General features: G+C 42.9%; 1 protein-coding gene across 1 annotated transcript in view; it reads left to right on the forward strand.

Moving 5' to 3' along the window:
• The first annotated feature begins 798 nt into the window (after positions 1 to 798).
• The window catches only part of LOC125485894 (MBT domain-containing protein 1-like), a 33,674-nt gene continuing 17,733 nt past the window's right edge, over positions 799 to 16,739 (forward strand). The window contains exons 1-2 of the mRNA XM_048611075.1: positions 799 to 806; positions 1,673 to 1,877. Coding sequence (XP_048467032.1) covers positions 799 to 806; positions 1,673 to 1,877 — 213 coding nt within the window. The remainder of the gene's footprint in view (positions 807 to 1,672; positions 1,878 to 16,739) is intronic.

Consider the following 16,739-nt stretch of genomic DNA (forward strand, 5'->3'; position numbering starts at 1 on the left):
GACCACCGAGGAGGGGAAGTTAGATTTGGGAACTGGTTCCTCAACCTGCCCCTGATAGTAGAAGGCAATGACAAACCACCAGTGATAAAAACCATCAAAAAAAACTGCTGATTTTTAATTCTGAGCCAATGTGTCAAGGTCATGCCACTGGGCAGAGAAAACATACCAAGTATGCACATTATAATGAGAATTGCATAAAGATATTTGTCACATGGTAATTACTATCAACCATGGTGCTGTATATCCAGCACTTTAAAGTCCATATCACAGAAAACTCATATTGTTGCATCAAGAAGCAAAAATTGCTGGAGAAACTCAGCAGGCCTGGCAGCATGTGTGGAGAGAAAGCAAAGTTAACGTTTCGAATCCAGTGACCCTTCCTCGGTTTTTGTTTCAGATTTCCAGCATCCATTGCTCTTTGTTATATCAAACTTGCATGTTTGGCACTAGATCAAGACGTTAAAAGTATAATATGATAGAGTCGGAATAAATTGATACGTTTCCACTTGTGGTTCCCAACTAGGGTCCACGAATACATCAGATCGTTCTGAACACATTCAATACGGAACTCAGGATCAAAGTCTTTACGCAGATAGTGGCGAGAGTGTGGAATATACTACCACATGGGGTGATTGAGGTGCGTAGATTTGATGCAGTTAAAGGGAAACTGGAGAGGAATACGAAGACATAAAAATTAGGACAGAATGTATGGTGTGAGAATCGGATCTGAATTTTACGAATACAACCTAATTCATTTCTGTCTCTAACCGCACTTGAAGAGCGTACACTCGGTCTCTAATGCAAAGGTACTGGAGATTATTTAATACTTGTATCACTAAGGTGTTAATGATGTCTGTGATTACTGTCAGTTGATTGAAATGTTCCACATTTACAATGTGCTCTTAAGGCATCAAAGCAAGCTACTCTACAACTAAGTGTAGCTTGTGGTGTTGACTATGACAGTCAAGGCTACGGGTAATAGTAGGGGCAGTAGGGGCAGTAGCGTCAGGGTTGATAGCCTAATAAACTCTTACTTCTGAAACAATAACTTCCGAGTGGTATGGTTGTTGCGTGAAAGTGCCCTCTGGAGAGACCAGTAACAAAACGAAGCTGATATTTCAGTGCAGTACTGAGGCAGCGCTGTATTAAGGGATGCCATCATTTGACTAAGATGTTAAACTAGGGCCACGTCTTCTCGATAAGAGCGCATAAAAAGATCACAGGGCGGGTTAGTGATAACACAGTGTGGAGCTGGAGGAACACAGCAGGCCAGGCAGCATCAGAGGAGCAGGAAAGCTGATGTTGGACCCTTCTTCACTTGGCCTGCTGTGTTCCTCCAGCTCCACATTGTGTTATCTCTGACTCCAGCATCAGCAGTTCCTACTGTCTCCCAGGGCGAGTTAGTGTCTGGATCAAAGTTAATCACTGACCACGTTCAGAAAGAGGTGAAGTGGTGTTTATGACTGAGCTTGTTTCTGGGACTTCACCTGCTGCTCCCACTGATGGGAGCGCATAGAGTTTGATAAGCTGGTGGTGATATGTTTACATTCTCAGTGTGCACCTCGGAGATTTGCAATGGAAAGAGAGCGCGCAGATGAGGGTTGGAAACCTCTCGCTGAAATTGACACAGCAGCTCCTGTGTGCACATGCGCACGACCTCTCCCAGTTAAAGGCCCAGGCACCACGTGACCGAGCGGGGGCGTGGGGCCAGAGGCGCGCAGGCGCACTCAGCCGGCCGATATGCTAATTTTGTTGATATTCCGCAGCGGAGTTTTGAAGAAAAACCGGAGGCAGCGGGACGGGGAGCGGTAGCGGGCGGCGGGGAGCCGGAGGAGGCGGTAGGAGAGTGGGCCCTGATGGAAAACACTCGCGACCTGGTGAGTGCGGTGCTGGCCTCGCGGGCCCTGAGGCCAGGCGGGAGGGAGAGGCCCAGGCTTCTTTGTTATAAGGGTTGCCCAGGCCTCAGGCTTTCCAGGGATACGGGTAAGGGGCAGAGAACGGAGCGGGAGGGAGGGGGTGTTACAGGGACTGCAGCCTGAATTCCGCCCAGCCCAGCAGAGGAAGCCAGTCCCTGGGGGTGGTGGTGTAGCTTCTGGTTCCTTACTTCCTGCGGCCTAGGCTCACTGTGCTGCGCCGTCTCTATAGCGACCGGGAGGCTGGCCTCCAGCTGGGGAATGGTGGGGGTGGAGGGGGTGGTGTCAGAGGCTGCTGCGGGCTCCCAGTGACTGTCCCCAACTCCCCTCCCACACACTCTCCCTGATCCCCGCCCGCCCCGGCCCCCTGTCTCCCGCCCTCTTTGTTCACCTGTCTGTTTTTTCTTTCAGTCTGACACAACCTGTCTGGCTACTGCTTTCTGATACTGTCATGTGCAGACATATGAAAGGAATCCTATCTGCAATAGAATAGGGATGGTCAGGGCAGATTATTAGTGTTGAAAAGTATGGATGACTTTTGTAAAGTAAATGAGCGTACCTTAATTGACAGTAGGGACTGATTTTATCTGTTGATTTATTTCTTTGCTGTAATCATTCAGTCCATCCTCTGCTTCAGTTGTCTAGAAGAGTAACTCAGATTGTCCCAATAACCTGACGTTTCCTTGTGTACGGGGATAGTAGGAGCTGGAGAATCCGAGACAACAAGATGCAGAGCGGGATGAACACAGCAGGCCAAGTAGCATCATAGGAGCAGAAAGGCTGAAGGGTCTAGGCCCGAAATGTCAGCCTTTCTGCTCCTATGATGCTGCTTGGCCTGCTGTGTTCATCCAGCTCTGCACCTTGTTTCCTTGTGTACGTTTCTTCTGCTTTAAGCCTTTTGAAGATCTGTATTGACACTGGCTCCATAACACACACAGGTCATTAAACATCGTAACCACTTGCTGCTTAAAAATGTTTTTTTTAATGTCACTGTTCTTTTGCCCATCATTACAAGTTGATGTTCTCTGATGTTCAGTCCTTCCACAAATGGGAACAGGTTATCCCTGTCCTTGTCTCAATAGGTCATTTATGATCTTAAAACTTCTTTCAAATCTCTTCTAAATCTACACTTTTCAAGAGGAATAGGGCTCCTTTCTCCAAACCAGCTATGTAACTGAAACTCCTTTTCCCTGGAAGGATTTTTAAGGGACCCTGATCTCTTCCTAGTTTCCCTTTTGTCCTTAATGTATTTGTAGAATCTCTTTGGATTCTCCTTAACCCTATTTGCCAAAGCTATTTCATGTCTCCTTGTTGCCATCCTGATTTCCTCCTGAAGTATACTCCTACTGCCCTTATACTCTTCTAGGGATTCACTCAATCTCTGCTGTCTGTACTTGACATCACCTGACAAAGGAACTCCAAAGCTTGACATTTCAAATAAACCTGTTGACTGTAACCTGGTGTAGTGTGACTTCCGACTTTGTCCACCGGAGTCCCAATACTGGCACCGCCATGTTCAATATGATCAATGGCAGATCATCCGATTCTACCTTGTTCCTGCTTTTTCCCCATACCTTTTGATCTTCTTAGCCCTAAGAAATGTATTTGACTGTTCATTGAAAATGCAGGCTCACCACTCTGTGTGGGTCAAAAAATTTCTCCTCATCTCAGTTTTAAATAGCCTTACTCCTATACTTAGAGTGCGATGCTTGGTTCTGGATTCCCCAGTTATTGGAAGCATCCTGTGTTTACCCTGCCTTGTTCCGTTAAATTTTATCGGTTCCTTTGAGATTCCACCCACCCCCCATTCTTCTAGTCTCCAGTGAATGTACTGCTAACAGATCCAGTCTCTGTTCGTACGTCAGTCCTGCCGTACCAGGAATCAGTCTGGTAGGCCTTTGCTGAACTCTCGTCATGGCCAGAACTGCACGTAATATTCCAGGCCTGGTCTCACCAAGGCCCTGTACAATTGCAGCAAGACATGCTAACTTCTGTACTTGAATCATCTCACTTTGAAGGCCAACGTGCCTTTTACCAACTTCAACCGCCAAAAGGGCAGCACGGTGGCTCAATGGTTGGCACTGCTGCCTCTCGGTGCCAGGGACCCAGGTTCAATTCCAGCCTCGGACAACTGTCTATGTGGAGTTTGCACGTTCTCCCCGTGTCTGCGTGGGTTTCCTCTGGGTGCTCTGGTTTCCACCCGCAGTCTAAAGATGTGCAGGTTAGGTGGATTGGCCATGCTAAATTGCACGTAGTGTCCAGAGATGTGCAGGCTGAGTGGGTTAGCCTTGGTAAATGCAAGGTTAGGGTGGTAAGTCTGGGTGCGATGCCCTTCAGAAAGTTGGTGTGGACTTGTTGGGCCAAATGGCCTGTTTCCACACTGTAGGGATTCTGTTCTGCTGCACCTGCATGCTAACTTCCAACAATTGGTGTATGAGGTGTATTGCACCTCCCCCTTTCAAATCTATTGCCATTCAGAATATCTGCCTTCCTGTTTTTGCTACAAAAGTGGATAACTTCCCATTTATCCTTGTTATGCTGCATTTGTTATACATTTGCCCACTCGCTCAACTTGTCCGAAATCGCAACTGACAGTTTGTGCAACAATTGAGGATTCATCTAGAGCTGAACTTGAAACCTTTCTCACATCATTGTACAAATGATCACGAAATGCGAATCATACCACTAGACCAATGAATCAAATTGTGTTGTTTAATAAAACCTAAATTTCTTTTGTTTTTACTTTTACTATAGAAGCTGCTCTTGTAAACTTGTCACACTTGCAATTGTGCCCTGAGATCATGAAAGATGTGGAATAAATAGGAGGATGTTATGACATTGCGTTCTATTAGAAGTATGGACCTGTTCCTACACTTTGACAGTAACTACTGGTCAAAGGTGCATTGAAGTATCAGCTGTGGGCAATACTTCAGCCTCTGAGGTTGATTCTGAATTTTATTTCCTGTGTGCCATATGTTGGGTTGTTGACTCATGTAAAACTAAATCTGAAATGATAGTAATTGTTGGGTCAGCCAGTATCTGAAAAGAGAGAACACAGGTTTCTGTTTGATATATGTCCAAATGTGGTTAAAATTGTCCATTGGTTTATGTAATCTTAGGAACCTCGTAATATTTTCCAGGGATCACTGGTAGCCAGAAACTAAACCAGTTCAATCTTTGCAACAATACAGGGTAATAGCAGATGCAAATGATGCAGTTTCTCAATCCACTGTGTACGATACTCTGATCAGGAGTGTGTTGGAGTACTTGCGACTTGTCTGGAAGCTGTGTTTAGGGACAGTAGTCTGCTTGATTGGTCCTTGAGACTTGAGGCTGAATGTTCTTCAGTGCTGGCACCGCGTGGTTGCAGTTTGTATTGTCTTGAATTTACAGGACAGGAACTGGTCAACAAACTTTAACCAAGAAAAGCACTGCAAATTCATGGCAATTTCATTTTGTCAGAGTCTCTCGTTATCCTGACTTTGACATGTCAGGTTATTCTGTATTGGTTCCTGAGTTTAAAATCATTGAATTGTGGGAGGAGGATCAGCACAATGACTCTGATTCTGGCAATTCCGAGACGGCTGATCACTGCTCCTGGGATCATAGATCATAGAATTCCTGCAGTGTGGAAACAAGCCCTTCAGCCCAACAATTCCACACTGACCCTCAGAACATCCTACCCAGACCCATTTCCCTAATCTACACATCTCTGAAAGCTATGGGCAATTTAGCATGGCCAATCCACCCAACCTGTACATCTTTGGACTGTGGGAGGAAACCGGAGCACCCAGAGGAAACCCATGCAGACACAGGGAGAATGTGCAAACTCCACACATAGTCACCCAAGGGTGGAATTGAGACCGGGTCCCTGGTGCTGTGAGGCAGTAGTGCTAACCACTGAGCACTTGTCAGTGTTCTCTACAGCCTAAGAATGAACAGGCAGAGAAATGAGGGATATGGTCCACATGCAGGCAGATTGGATTAGTTTAGAATTGTGCCCATGGTGGGCTGAGGGCCTGTTCCTGTGCTGTACACTTCTATGTTGTATGTTCTAACGGTTTAAAAGCCATTGGACAATTGGGTAGTTAAGTGGATCTATCTTCCTGTCTCCTTTTCTACAAATGCACTTTTTTTTAAACAACTTTAAATCTTGTTAGATAAGCTGGTAGTGGTTAGTTTGAGCTCATTGTGAAAGCTTTGGTGATGTCCTTCATCACAGGCAACAGTTCTCCTTGTTCTCAGTTTAAAAAGAAAATATTGTTTGGCAGTGTCACTGAGCTGGAGGCTGTGCTTTGGCAATGCTATTAGTGTATTATCTTTAAATCACTTCCACCATGTGATTTGGCCTTTCCTGGGGAAAGTTGAGGGATAATGACAGAAGAAACTGCTGGAAATATTCAACAAGGCAAGTTTTCAGCTTTTCCAGAGCTCCATTTTCAAATACCTTCACTTAGTATTCTGTTCCTCCCACTGCAAAAGACACTTGTCAGTTAAAAATGACAACTTTTGACTGTAACAAAGACAAACTTTACTTTTTTGTCCTCCTTGACCCGTCTGAACGTACCGTCCCCCCCCATGACCCAACAACCGCCCACACCTCCGACCCCGGAAGCACCATTCTTGACTATCTGGGGGGTGGTGGTACGGTTAAGACGTAACTGATGGCTTCTCTGGCATCATTAACTCTGACCACCAATACAGTGTCCGCCCCCCAACCATGGTCTCATCTACATGTTACACCGTGTTAGTTTTCACATGCATCCTGATGACCTCCACCTCTGCCAGTGTTCCTCATCCAGTGGTGGCTGAGCAAAAATTAAATATGTGGTAAAAGCTGTTGCGTAATGGGCCCTTCTGCATGCTGCCAACCTAATTCTCTTCCTGGCAACTTTGAGAATAAACCAGACTGTTTGCAAGCTTTGTCATGTTTGACTCCGAAATGAGCTTCTTACCACGTATTTGTACCATTGCTAAGACTATTTGTCTTCTTGTTTGTAACATTGTTCAACTTCGCTTGTCTCAGGTCATCTCCTACCCCCTCAATTGTCTTTGTTCCTATGACCTTGAGTATTCAAAGACTTAGGTGCTGGTAATCTGGTGTCCCAGGCTTATACTATGTGGACATGGGTTTGAATACCGCCATGGAAGTTGGTGAAATGTAACTGAAGAAAATCTAGAATTGTCAATAAAATAATCTGGTTTAGTGAAGGAAATTTGCTGACCACTTCCAGTTTGGTCTATCTGGGACTTTTGACTGTCCTGTGGCAGTTCAGTCAGTTCGAGGGCAATTAGAATTGGGCAAAAGAGAGCAATGGCGCCCACATCCCAATGGGAGATGGTCTCTGGCATCTAAACTTAAAGTCATCCAAAACTCTGCTGTCTTGTTGGCCTATCATCCCTGTGCTCACTGACCGACGCTGGTATGCGATTCATGTCTTGAGTTAAAATTCTCATTGTTTTCAAAGCTCTCCATAGCCTCACCCATCCTGATCTCTTATCTCCTTCACCCCCAAAGCCATGTGAAATATCTGTGCTCACGTAATTCTAGGTTCTGCAAGTCCCCAATTTTAATTGCAACGCAATTGGTAGCTGTGCTTTTATTGCCTGGGCTGTCGTCTCTGGAATTTGCTTTCTCTGCCCACCTCCTTTTAAGACACTCTTAAACCTACCTCTTTTAACCAAATATTAGGTTAGCTGACCTATTATCTCCATGTGGTTTGCTACCGTACTTTGTCTTCTATAATATGCCTAGGAAGTGTTTAAGGACATTTTCTTCTGTCACAGGAACTACAAGTTGAAATACAAGTTGTTGCCAGATATGCTGAAGTTTGAGGGCTAAGTTTGTCTTTTTCAGTAAATTTGCTGCATATCAGCATTTGTGGAATCTTGGGAACAGGCCGCTCACCATAGTGTTCACTGAAAGACTGGTGGCCTCATTTCATATTTCATATTATTCTGTAATATATAGTTCTTCAAAATTTCAGAGCTGAAAATAGGTGACCCTGAGAATTGAGAAAGAAATGTAATGATCTACAATCTAATGTCTTTTATTGAAAGTAAATATGGTACCGAGTCTATTTTGTAAATGAATATTTTAAAGATAGATGTGGTACGATTTGTCCTCTGACACTGAATTTAGGATTAGTTAATTGTTAAGAGTGGTTTGTGGCCAAGGCAGCGAGTTGTATCATCTTTGTATCTTTGTATCTTTGCATCTCCTGATCAATAACCTAATAGCCAAGTGACTTTTGAAAACTGTAAACTTGGATTGTAGATTATTACTGTGCACAGATAGTGAACAAGTTGTATAGAGGAACGCTGACTCTTGCTGAGCATTTTGTGCATGTTCTTGTTCGTGGGGGTTGTTATGCTGACTGTTCAGTCTGCGTTCTCTTGCTGATATTGTCCAGTTAGGTTATGCCACAGATCGTGTTATTCCTTGTATGGCCTGTGTTTTGTTTTAACAATCTTCAGCTCAATGGTTTCTTGTTTTGTAGTATATTCCAGAACTGAATAGACAGGGGGATTTCTTTATCAGGTGCTCATGAATGTAGCTGCTAATGAATCTGATGTTTTCAGTGCCTGTTTTAGAAGTTTAGTATGCTGACACTTTTGGGGGGTAAAGTTGCTCTCGTGTGTTTGTTGCACTGATATTGCTGCTGTGATTCTCCAGTGTCTGACAACTGGGAGATCATTGACAGAGCTGAAAGAACTCAGGGTTCCTCTTTCTCTGCACAAGTGTGTGAATTGCACTACTTTGCCTTCTGCTTTTTCATCCATGTTCCCTATGTCTAGTTGTGTTCAGGCACGTGTTGAGTTTGACTGTGGAATTTGCCACAAGGTGTGTTTTTTTTTGCCGTAGAATTGTTCTGAGGTGTGAGAACTGATTCAGTGAATACAAGGGACAGTTTGAGCTCAGGTCAGCTGAAAGCTTTGATTCCAATCAGGTTGACTTGTGACTTAACTCAGAAGCTGCTGAATCAGGAATTTGTGCTGGACATGCGCTTCAATGCGCAGTGTGCAATTTGCTAATAAAAATTCAAACAGGTTCAGTTTGAGACAACAAAGAAAAATTAAAAATGGGGCACTGAGCTCCTGACTAATGTTCTAATAGAGTCATGCAGCATGGAAACAGACCCTTTGATCCAACTCATCCAAGATTCCCAAATGAAACTAGTCCCACTTGCCTGCGTTTAGTCCATATCCGTCTAAACCCTTCCTATTCCTATATTGTCCAAATGTCTTTTAAACATTGTAACTACCTGAATATACCACTTTCTCTGACAGTTCATTCCACACACACATCACCCGCTGTGAGCCAGTCCACTGCGTCAACTTTCCAGACCTTGGGTACCTTGCCTGCTTCATCAATGCAAATATGTTTGATCATCTCCGTTCATTGTTTCTATCAGACTGATTGATTAATTGTAGCCTTTCGTGATTTCTGGTAGCTCATATACCATAGGGTACCTTAATCCTGCACCTTTCAAGACAATACATTCGAAGTGAATTCTTTGCCCAGGGCCCATCTCCTTTATAGTGGACTATGTACATGTGTATCCAAGGTAAAACTCAAAAATGGTGAAGTAATTGACTGAAAGAGAGGAATCCGAAACGGATATTAATCGTATTAATGTCGGCCTGGACGATGTATTGAGTGGTACAATTCAGAAATCTCCTGATGTTGATTTTTAAAAGCGTGGTTTTGTAGATGATCCCAAATGAAGGCAGTGTGGCAGTATTTTGAACATGCAGGTTCCATTTGTCCTCGAGTGTAGGCCATGCTGCGTTTGACTATTTTAAGACTGCCCTTGGGTATTGTGGGATTGGGAAATAAGGTAGAAGTGACCAAGTTCCCTGTCCTGGAAAACAGGCCAACTTTTACAAAGAACAGTATTGATGCTTATTCTGTTTACCCTTGGTGAACATCAGCAAATTACTAGCTGAATGCAGAATTGAGGGGATAATTCGTTTCCGATTGATGGGCACTAGCACCGGTACTGGAGAATATGGGAACTATTCCTAAGGGACAGTCTCTACTTGAACCGTGCTGGGCCTGATGGTCTTGCCAACGACATACCTAGGGAAGTCGGAAGGATTTTAAATTGAATAGTGGGGGCAAGGATCAGATTTAGGAAGATGTGGTCATTGAAGGGTAGAGCCATGGCCAAAGAGTATGGGAAATGATAGACTGTTATAGGAAGTGTTAACCAACAGAAATTTACAGAGAGTAAACCAATTAAACTAAAGGCTCTGTATCTGAATGCACGTTATGCTTGAAACAAAACAGATGAACTGGGAGTGCACATTGAAATGAATAAGACCATAAGACATAGGAGCAGCCATTCAGCCCATCGAGTCTGCTCCGCCATTCAATCATGGCTTCCTCAACTCCATTCTCTGGCTTTCTCCCCATAACCCTTGATCCCCTTGATGATCAAGAACCTATCTATCTCGGTCTTAAATGTACTCAATGACTTGGCCTGCACAGCCTTCTGTGGCAGTGAATTCCATAGGTTCACCACTCTCTGGCTGAAGAAGTTTCTCCTCATCTCCGTTCTTAAAAAGTCTTCCCTTTACTCTAAGGCTGTGTCCTCAGGTGCTAGTCTGTCCTACCAATGGAAGCATCTTCCCAACATCAACTCTGTCCAGGCCATTCAGTATTCTTTAAGTTTCAATTAGATCCCCCCTCATCCTTCTAAACTCCAATGAGTATAGTCCCAGAGTCCCCAAACGTTCCTCATATATTAAGCTTTCCATTCCTAGGACCATTCTCGTGAACCTCCTCTGAACCCACTCCAGGGCCAGTACATCCTTCCTGAGATATGGGGCCCAAAACTGCAGACAGTACTCCAAATGTGGCCTGACCAGAGCCTTATAAAGCCACAGGAGTACATCCCTGCTTTTATATTCAAGTCCTCTCAAAATAAATGCCAATGTTGTATTTGCCTTCCTGACTACTGACTCAACCTGCAAGTTTACCTTGAGAGAATCCTGGACTAGAACTCCCAAGTCTCTTTGCATTTCAGACTTCTGAATTTTCTCCCCATTTAGAAAATAGTCCATGCTTTTATTCACTTAGGAAAGTGCATGACCTCACACTTTCCCACGTTGTACTCCATCTGCCACTTCTTTGCCCATTCTCCTAACCTGTCCAAATCCTTCTGCAGCGTTCCCATCTCCTTAATATTACTTGTCCCTCCACCTATCTTTGTATCGTCTGCAAACTTAGCCGGAATGCCCACAGTTCCTTCATCTAGATCATTAATGTATAAATTGAAAAGTTGTGGTCCCAACACTAACCCTTGTGGAACACCACTTGTCACCAGCTGCCATCCTGAGAAAGACCCCTTTATCCCCACTCTCTGCTTTCTGCCAGACAGCCAATCTTCTATCTATGCTAGCACCTTGCTTCTAACACCGTGGGCCCTTATCTTACTCAACAGCCTCCTGTGCAGCGCAGGAATGGACTGGTAGTGTTAGAGACGTGACTGTAGGATGGAACCTGAATCCTGAAGGGCACAGGGCATTTAAGATGGATGGGAGATGGGGAAAAGGTGGAAGGTTGGCTTTGTCAGTTAATAATGGTATTGGCATATTTGTGAGGGATGATCAAAGTTCAGGAAACAGTTCGGATCGAAACTATAAATAAGGTTAAAGTCACTGTAGTCCTACCGGACTATCAGGCTGCTCCCTCGGGGAGAGAGAGAGAGAGAGAGAGAGACTACAGGTCGTGGTTTAACCTGTGGGGTCACCGTGTCTCAAGCAAGCGGAGAAGTTGAGAAGAAGATTCCTTTTATGGTAACCTCAGCTGGTGTGGGAATTGATGCGTTGATGAAAATAAATTCCAAGGAATGTCTAAAATCAGTGGTTAACTAGAGATACTAAAGTTCATATCAAACTTAAGGAGAAAGCATATACACATGCAAAGACGTAGCAGGTCAGGTTTAAAAAATAAAGAAGGGAGAAATTAGTATGAGAGGAAGGTAGTCTGAAATAGATGGATAGCAGGAAATATTGGAAATGCTTAAAGAGAAGAGTTAACACAGGGTGCAAGTAAGAGTTCGGAAGAAGGGTCACTGGATCCAAAGTATTAACTTTGCTTTCTCTCCATAGATGCTGTCAGACCTGCTGTGTATCTCCTGCATCTTCTCTTTTTGTAACTCAGTAAGCATTAGTTTATAGAAAATGAGACGAGAGAATTGATAGCAAAAATAAGGCAATGGTAGACAAAAGAACAGGTATTTTGTATACCTCTTCACCGAGAGGCTGCAAGTAACATACCAGATGCAACAATAAATAAAGAAATGAAAGAGAAGGAGAGAGAGATTCAGGAAAAAAGAGAAGTGGTATTTCGTAAATTGTTGGAGCTGTGGGCTGAAAAATGCCTGGGTTCTCATGCAATTGTTCCTACAATTTCAAAAAATGCTGGTGAGAAAGTTGGTGCATTGGCTTTAATTTTCCAAAACTCCCTTGATTTAGACAGTCCCATTAGATTGTAATAAAGTAATGTAAGTCCTTTATTTAAAAAAGGAGGGAACAGAAAGCAGGAAACTACAGATGAGTTAGTGTGACATCTGTTGGAATATAGATACGTTAGAAGTTATTATTAAAAAAGATATAGCAGGGCCAGAGAGTAAGTTCAAGGCAGAGTCAACGTGCTTTTATGAAAGTGAAGTCATGTTTGACCAGTCTTTTGGAGTTTTTTGAACAGGTGATGTATACTATAGATTAAAAAAAAGGAATCAAGTGGATGTACAGCACTTACATTTCCAGAAGGCATTTGATAAGTGAAATTAAAATTCAAGGTTGGATCAAAGATTGGCTGGTTAACAAGTAGGAGACAGTGGACATAAAATGAGTCTTTTTCAGGTTGGCAAGATATAACAAGAGGTGTGCCAGAGCAATCACTGCTGGGGCTCAACTGTGAACTTTTTATTTAAATGACTCATACAAAAGAAAGTAAGTACGTGTACTGTTTTCCTGATTACACCAAGATAGGTGGGAAAGTAAGTTGTCAAGAGGGCACAAGGAGGACGCAAAAAAGCTCCTAAGCTAAGTGAGTGGGCAAAGATGTGGCAAGTGGAGTATAATGTGGCAAAATGTGAAATTGCCCATTTGGCAAAAAGAATAAAAAGGTAGCATATTATCTAAATGATGAGATTGCAGAGCTTGAGCATGAATTGCAAACAAATTAATTTGCAGTTACACCAAATAATTAGAAAAGCTGCTTAGAATTTTATCGTTGAGTGAGGAATTGAATATGTAAGTTCAGTTAAGCAGGGTATTGTGAGACTATCTTATACTGTGCACAGTCTGGTCCCCTTTTTAATGAGAGTTGCAAGTGCACGAGACTAATGCTTGGAATGGGCACGTTGTCTCAGGAGGAATGGTTGGATGTGCTAGACTTAAATTTGCTGGAGTTTAGAAGAGTAGCATTATGACTTGATTGAAACACAAAATCCCGAGCCTTCTTGACAGGATAGATGTGGAGAAGATGGATGTTTCCTTTTACGGGAGAATTTAGAACTATGGGTCACCCATTTAAAACAGATGAGGTGAATTTCTAAAGTAGGTGGATGCTTGTGAAACAAATGAATGAAAGTTTATTGGTAATAGGCAGAAGTATGGATTTGAAGTTTCAGTGAGATCAGCCACAAATTAGTTCAATGGTAGGGCAGGTTCGGGCTAAATAGCCTACTCCTGCTCCAAATTTGATGTTCATTAAATGTTGTATTTCTGTATTGCTGGTCCAGTGCCGTCAAGCAGTTTTACATTGCTTCATTTAAGTTTTGTTGTTGTTTAATTCCCTGTAACGATTGGTTGCTTTAATATTGGGCAGTAGATACTCGTTTTGTGACATTATTTGGAACCTGCTGTATTGGGCAGTGGTATCCTTCAGTGAGCAGATCTGTGGGAGCTAAGTAATTACAGTCTGCTGTAATATCAGATTTGTTTCCGTGTGCATGTTCAAAGGCTGTGAAGTTTAAACCTTTTTGACTCACTTTGTTTCAGGTACAGAGTGTCCTGATATTGAGCCACGAAACTAATCACGCTGCATTAGCTCATTCTGGGTGTGGCTGTTACCATTGATTTTGGGAAATGAAGAATTATCCAATATTTAATTGCTGTCCATTGACCCTTGCTGAAAACAAACACATTCAAATTTCATGACAGCACACACTGAGCATAATTGAGTGACCTGCAGGTAACCTCTGTTTTTCCCGTGGAGCGAGGGGTCATGTTTCAGGTGTGGAATGGGACAGTGGACTGGTATGGCAGAAGTTCACACTGTCAAGGGAAATTTTGTTTGTAAGGACCCAAGTCAGGTGACACTGCCTGGATCCTGCATGTAGTTCTGGCAGCCAAAACCAAGTAGCTTTACAGCCATGGAGCTGCAGAGGAGAACCTCAATGTGGACAGCCCCCCAGATCAAGACTGAATAGGTAGAAGGGGGTTAGGCGCCACCAGGCAGAGTGGAGTGTTGTGAAGTTGGGTAGAGTACTTGATGTTTGTAAAATGACAGGGAGGAAGAGTGTATGGTCCCTTTAAAAGATAGTATTTTTTGGGGCTCGGGCTCAGAGATTTTAAAGAAGTCTGCAGTGAGATGCAGAGTTCTTGAAATTGAAACGTTGTATCAGGCAAAGCAGCATTTTTACCTGTATTCTTTGTTCATTAATGGGATGAGGATGTCGCTGGCCAGGTAGCATTTATTGCCCATCCCTCATTGCCCAGAGGCCAGCTAAGAGTCAACCACATTGATGTGGGTCTGGGGTCACATGTAGACCAGACCAGGTAAGGATGGCAGTTTCCTTCCCTAAAGGACATTAGTGAACCAGATGGGTTTTTCCGACAATTGTCAATGGATTCACGGTCATCATTAGAATCTTAATCCCAGATATTTATTGAATTCAAATTCCATGATCTGCCGTGGCGGGATTCGAACCCAGGTCCCCAGAACATTATCTGGGTCTCTGGATTAACAGTCCAGCAATAATGCCACTAAGCAATTTAGCCAATTAATTTAAACCAGGCCTTGATAGCAAAACTCAATTAAATTTAAACTGATGGTTTTGACAATCTAGAACCGATCGTATTGTGGGAAATTAATAGGTCACCAAGGGTATAAGAGAAGAGGTTATTTGAAAATTGGTGTGAGAGCGAACTGCCATCTGAAGAGAAACTCACTAGCTCTCACAGAAAGCTCTAAACTATGCGTTAAGCACCAGCTAAATAAAGGTACGATGGCACTCTTAAAGTTCCTGACAAAAGAATTTGATGGAGAAAAGCATTGAATGGAAAACAGTGGCAAAGGCAAAGGACATTCCGCAAGACTTATCCTGGCTCTAATTTTGAGAGACTGTTTTAATTTATTTTTTTCTTATTACCTTGGTTTTTATAAGTGGGACTTGTGTTTATTGGAACAGCATACAATTAGAATTTTGTTTTATTTGGGAATTTTTAGTAGTTAATGAGGGAATTGTTTGTTTTGTTAGTAGTTCTGTTAATTTGTTTGCTGTAAGAGTTAAATAAATAAATTGTTACTTGTTACTTATAAAGTGTTACTTTTTATAAAGTTACTTATAAACTTATACTTACACCTTTATAACCGATTTGGATGAGAGGCAGATTATACCACTTTTCACACTTCCTTTAACAGATTGCGAGGCAAGGCAAGCTTCTCCGGGTGTTTTGGTTTTAATTCTTGGAGAAGTGTTGACCAAACCCTCCATAACAGGAGGAAGGCAGTACAGGAGATCCTGTGACCATTCCCCTGTGTGACGGACCATTTTGGATACTGTTAAGACACCTCTTGGGAGACAGCAGCAGGTCTATGGTGTAACAGCTACTTCTGTGCAAGAGTGGAGGGAGAAGAATGGCAAGCATATAGTAATTGGGAATTCATTAGTAAGGGCAATAGACACCATTTACAACTTCAGAAATAGTATGTTGCCTCCCAGGGTCAAGGATGTGTTGTTAACAAGGCATTCTAAAAGGGCATGGTGAGCAACCACTGGTCACGATGCATATCGACAGTCCAGCTTACAGGGCCTCATTGGCTATTTGAACTCAAATATAGACAGTTGGATTATTCCAGAGGTGCTGTTCAGGAGGGTTTAGTCTAGAATGGCAAAGTGATGGGAACCTGAACAGGAAGACACATGGGAAAACAATGGGCAGTGTATAGGCAATAGCTATTAGTCAAGGATCATATGTATGATTTAAAACATTTTTTCATTGATATCTGGTACAAAAGAAAAACAGGAAAGGTGATTTAACCATGCCTGAGGAGAAATTAGGGATAGTATTGGATCCAAAGAGGAGACATAAAGTTGCCAGAAAAAGCAGCCATCCTGAAGCCAGGGAACATTTTAGAATTGAGCAAATGAGGACAAAACGATTGATTAAGAGGAGAAAACTTGCAGGGGACATAAAAACTGACTGTAAAAGTTTGTCTAAATATGGGACAAGAGAAAAGATCAGCAAAGACCAATGTAGGTCCCTTACAGTCAGAAATAAGGGAAATTATAATGAGGAACAAAGAAATGTCAGAGGAATTGAACAAATATTTTCTTTTCCTTTCACACAAGAGCAATGATTACCCAGAAATGTCAGGAAGCCAATTGAAGAAAATCACTATCTGTTTAAAAAAAGTGCTCAATAAATCAGAGATAGTAGGAACTGCAGATGCTGGAGAATCTGAAACAACAAGGTGCAGGGCTGGATGAACACAGCAGGCCAAGCAGCATCATAGGAGCAGAGAGGCTGACATTTTGGGCCTAGACCCTTCATCAGAAAAGGGGGAGGGGAAGGGGGTTTTGA

Source organism: Rhincodon typus, chromosome 23 (assembly GCF_021869965.1).
Source record: "Rhincodon typus isolate 14 chromosome 23, sRhiTyp1.1, whole genome shotgun sequence".
NCBI lineage: Eukaryota > Metazoa > Chordata > Chondrichthyes > Orectolobiformes > Rhincodontidae > Rhincodon > Rhincodon typus.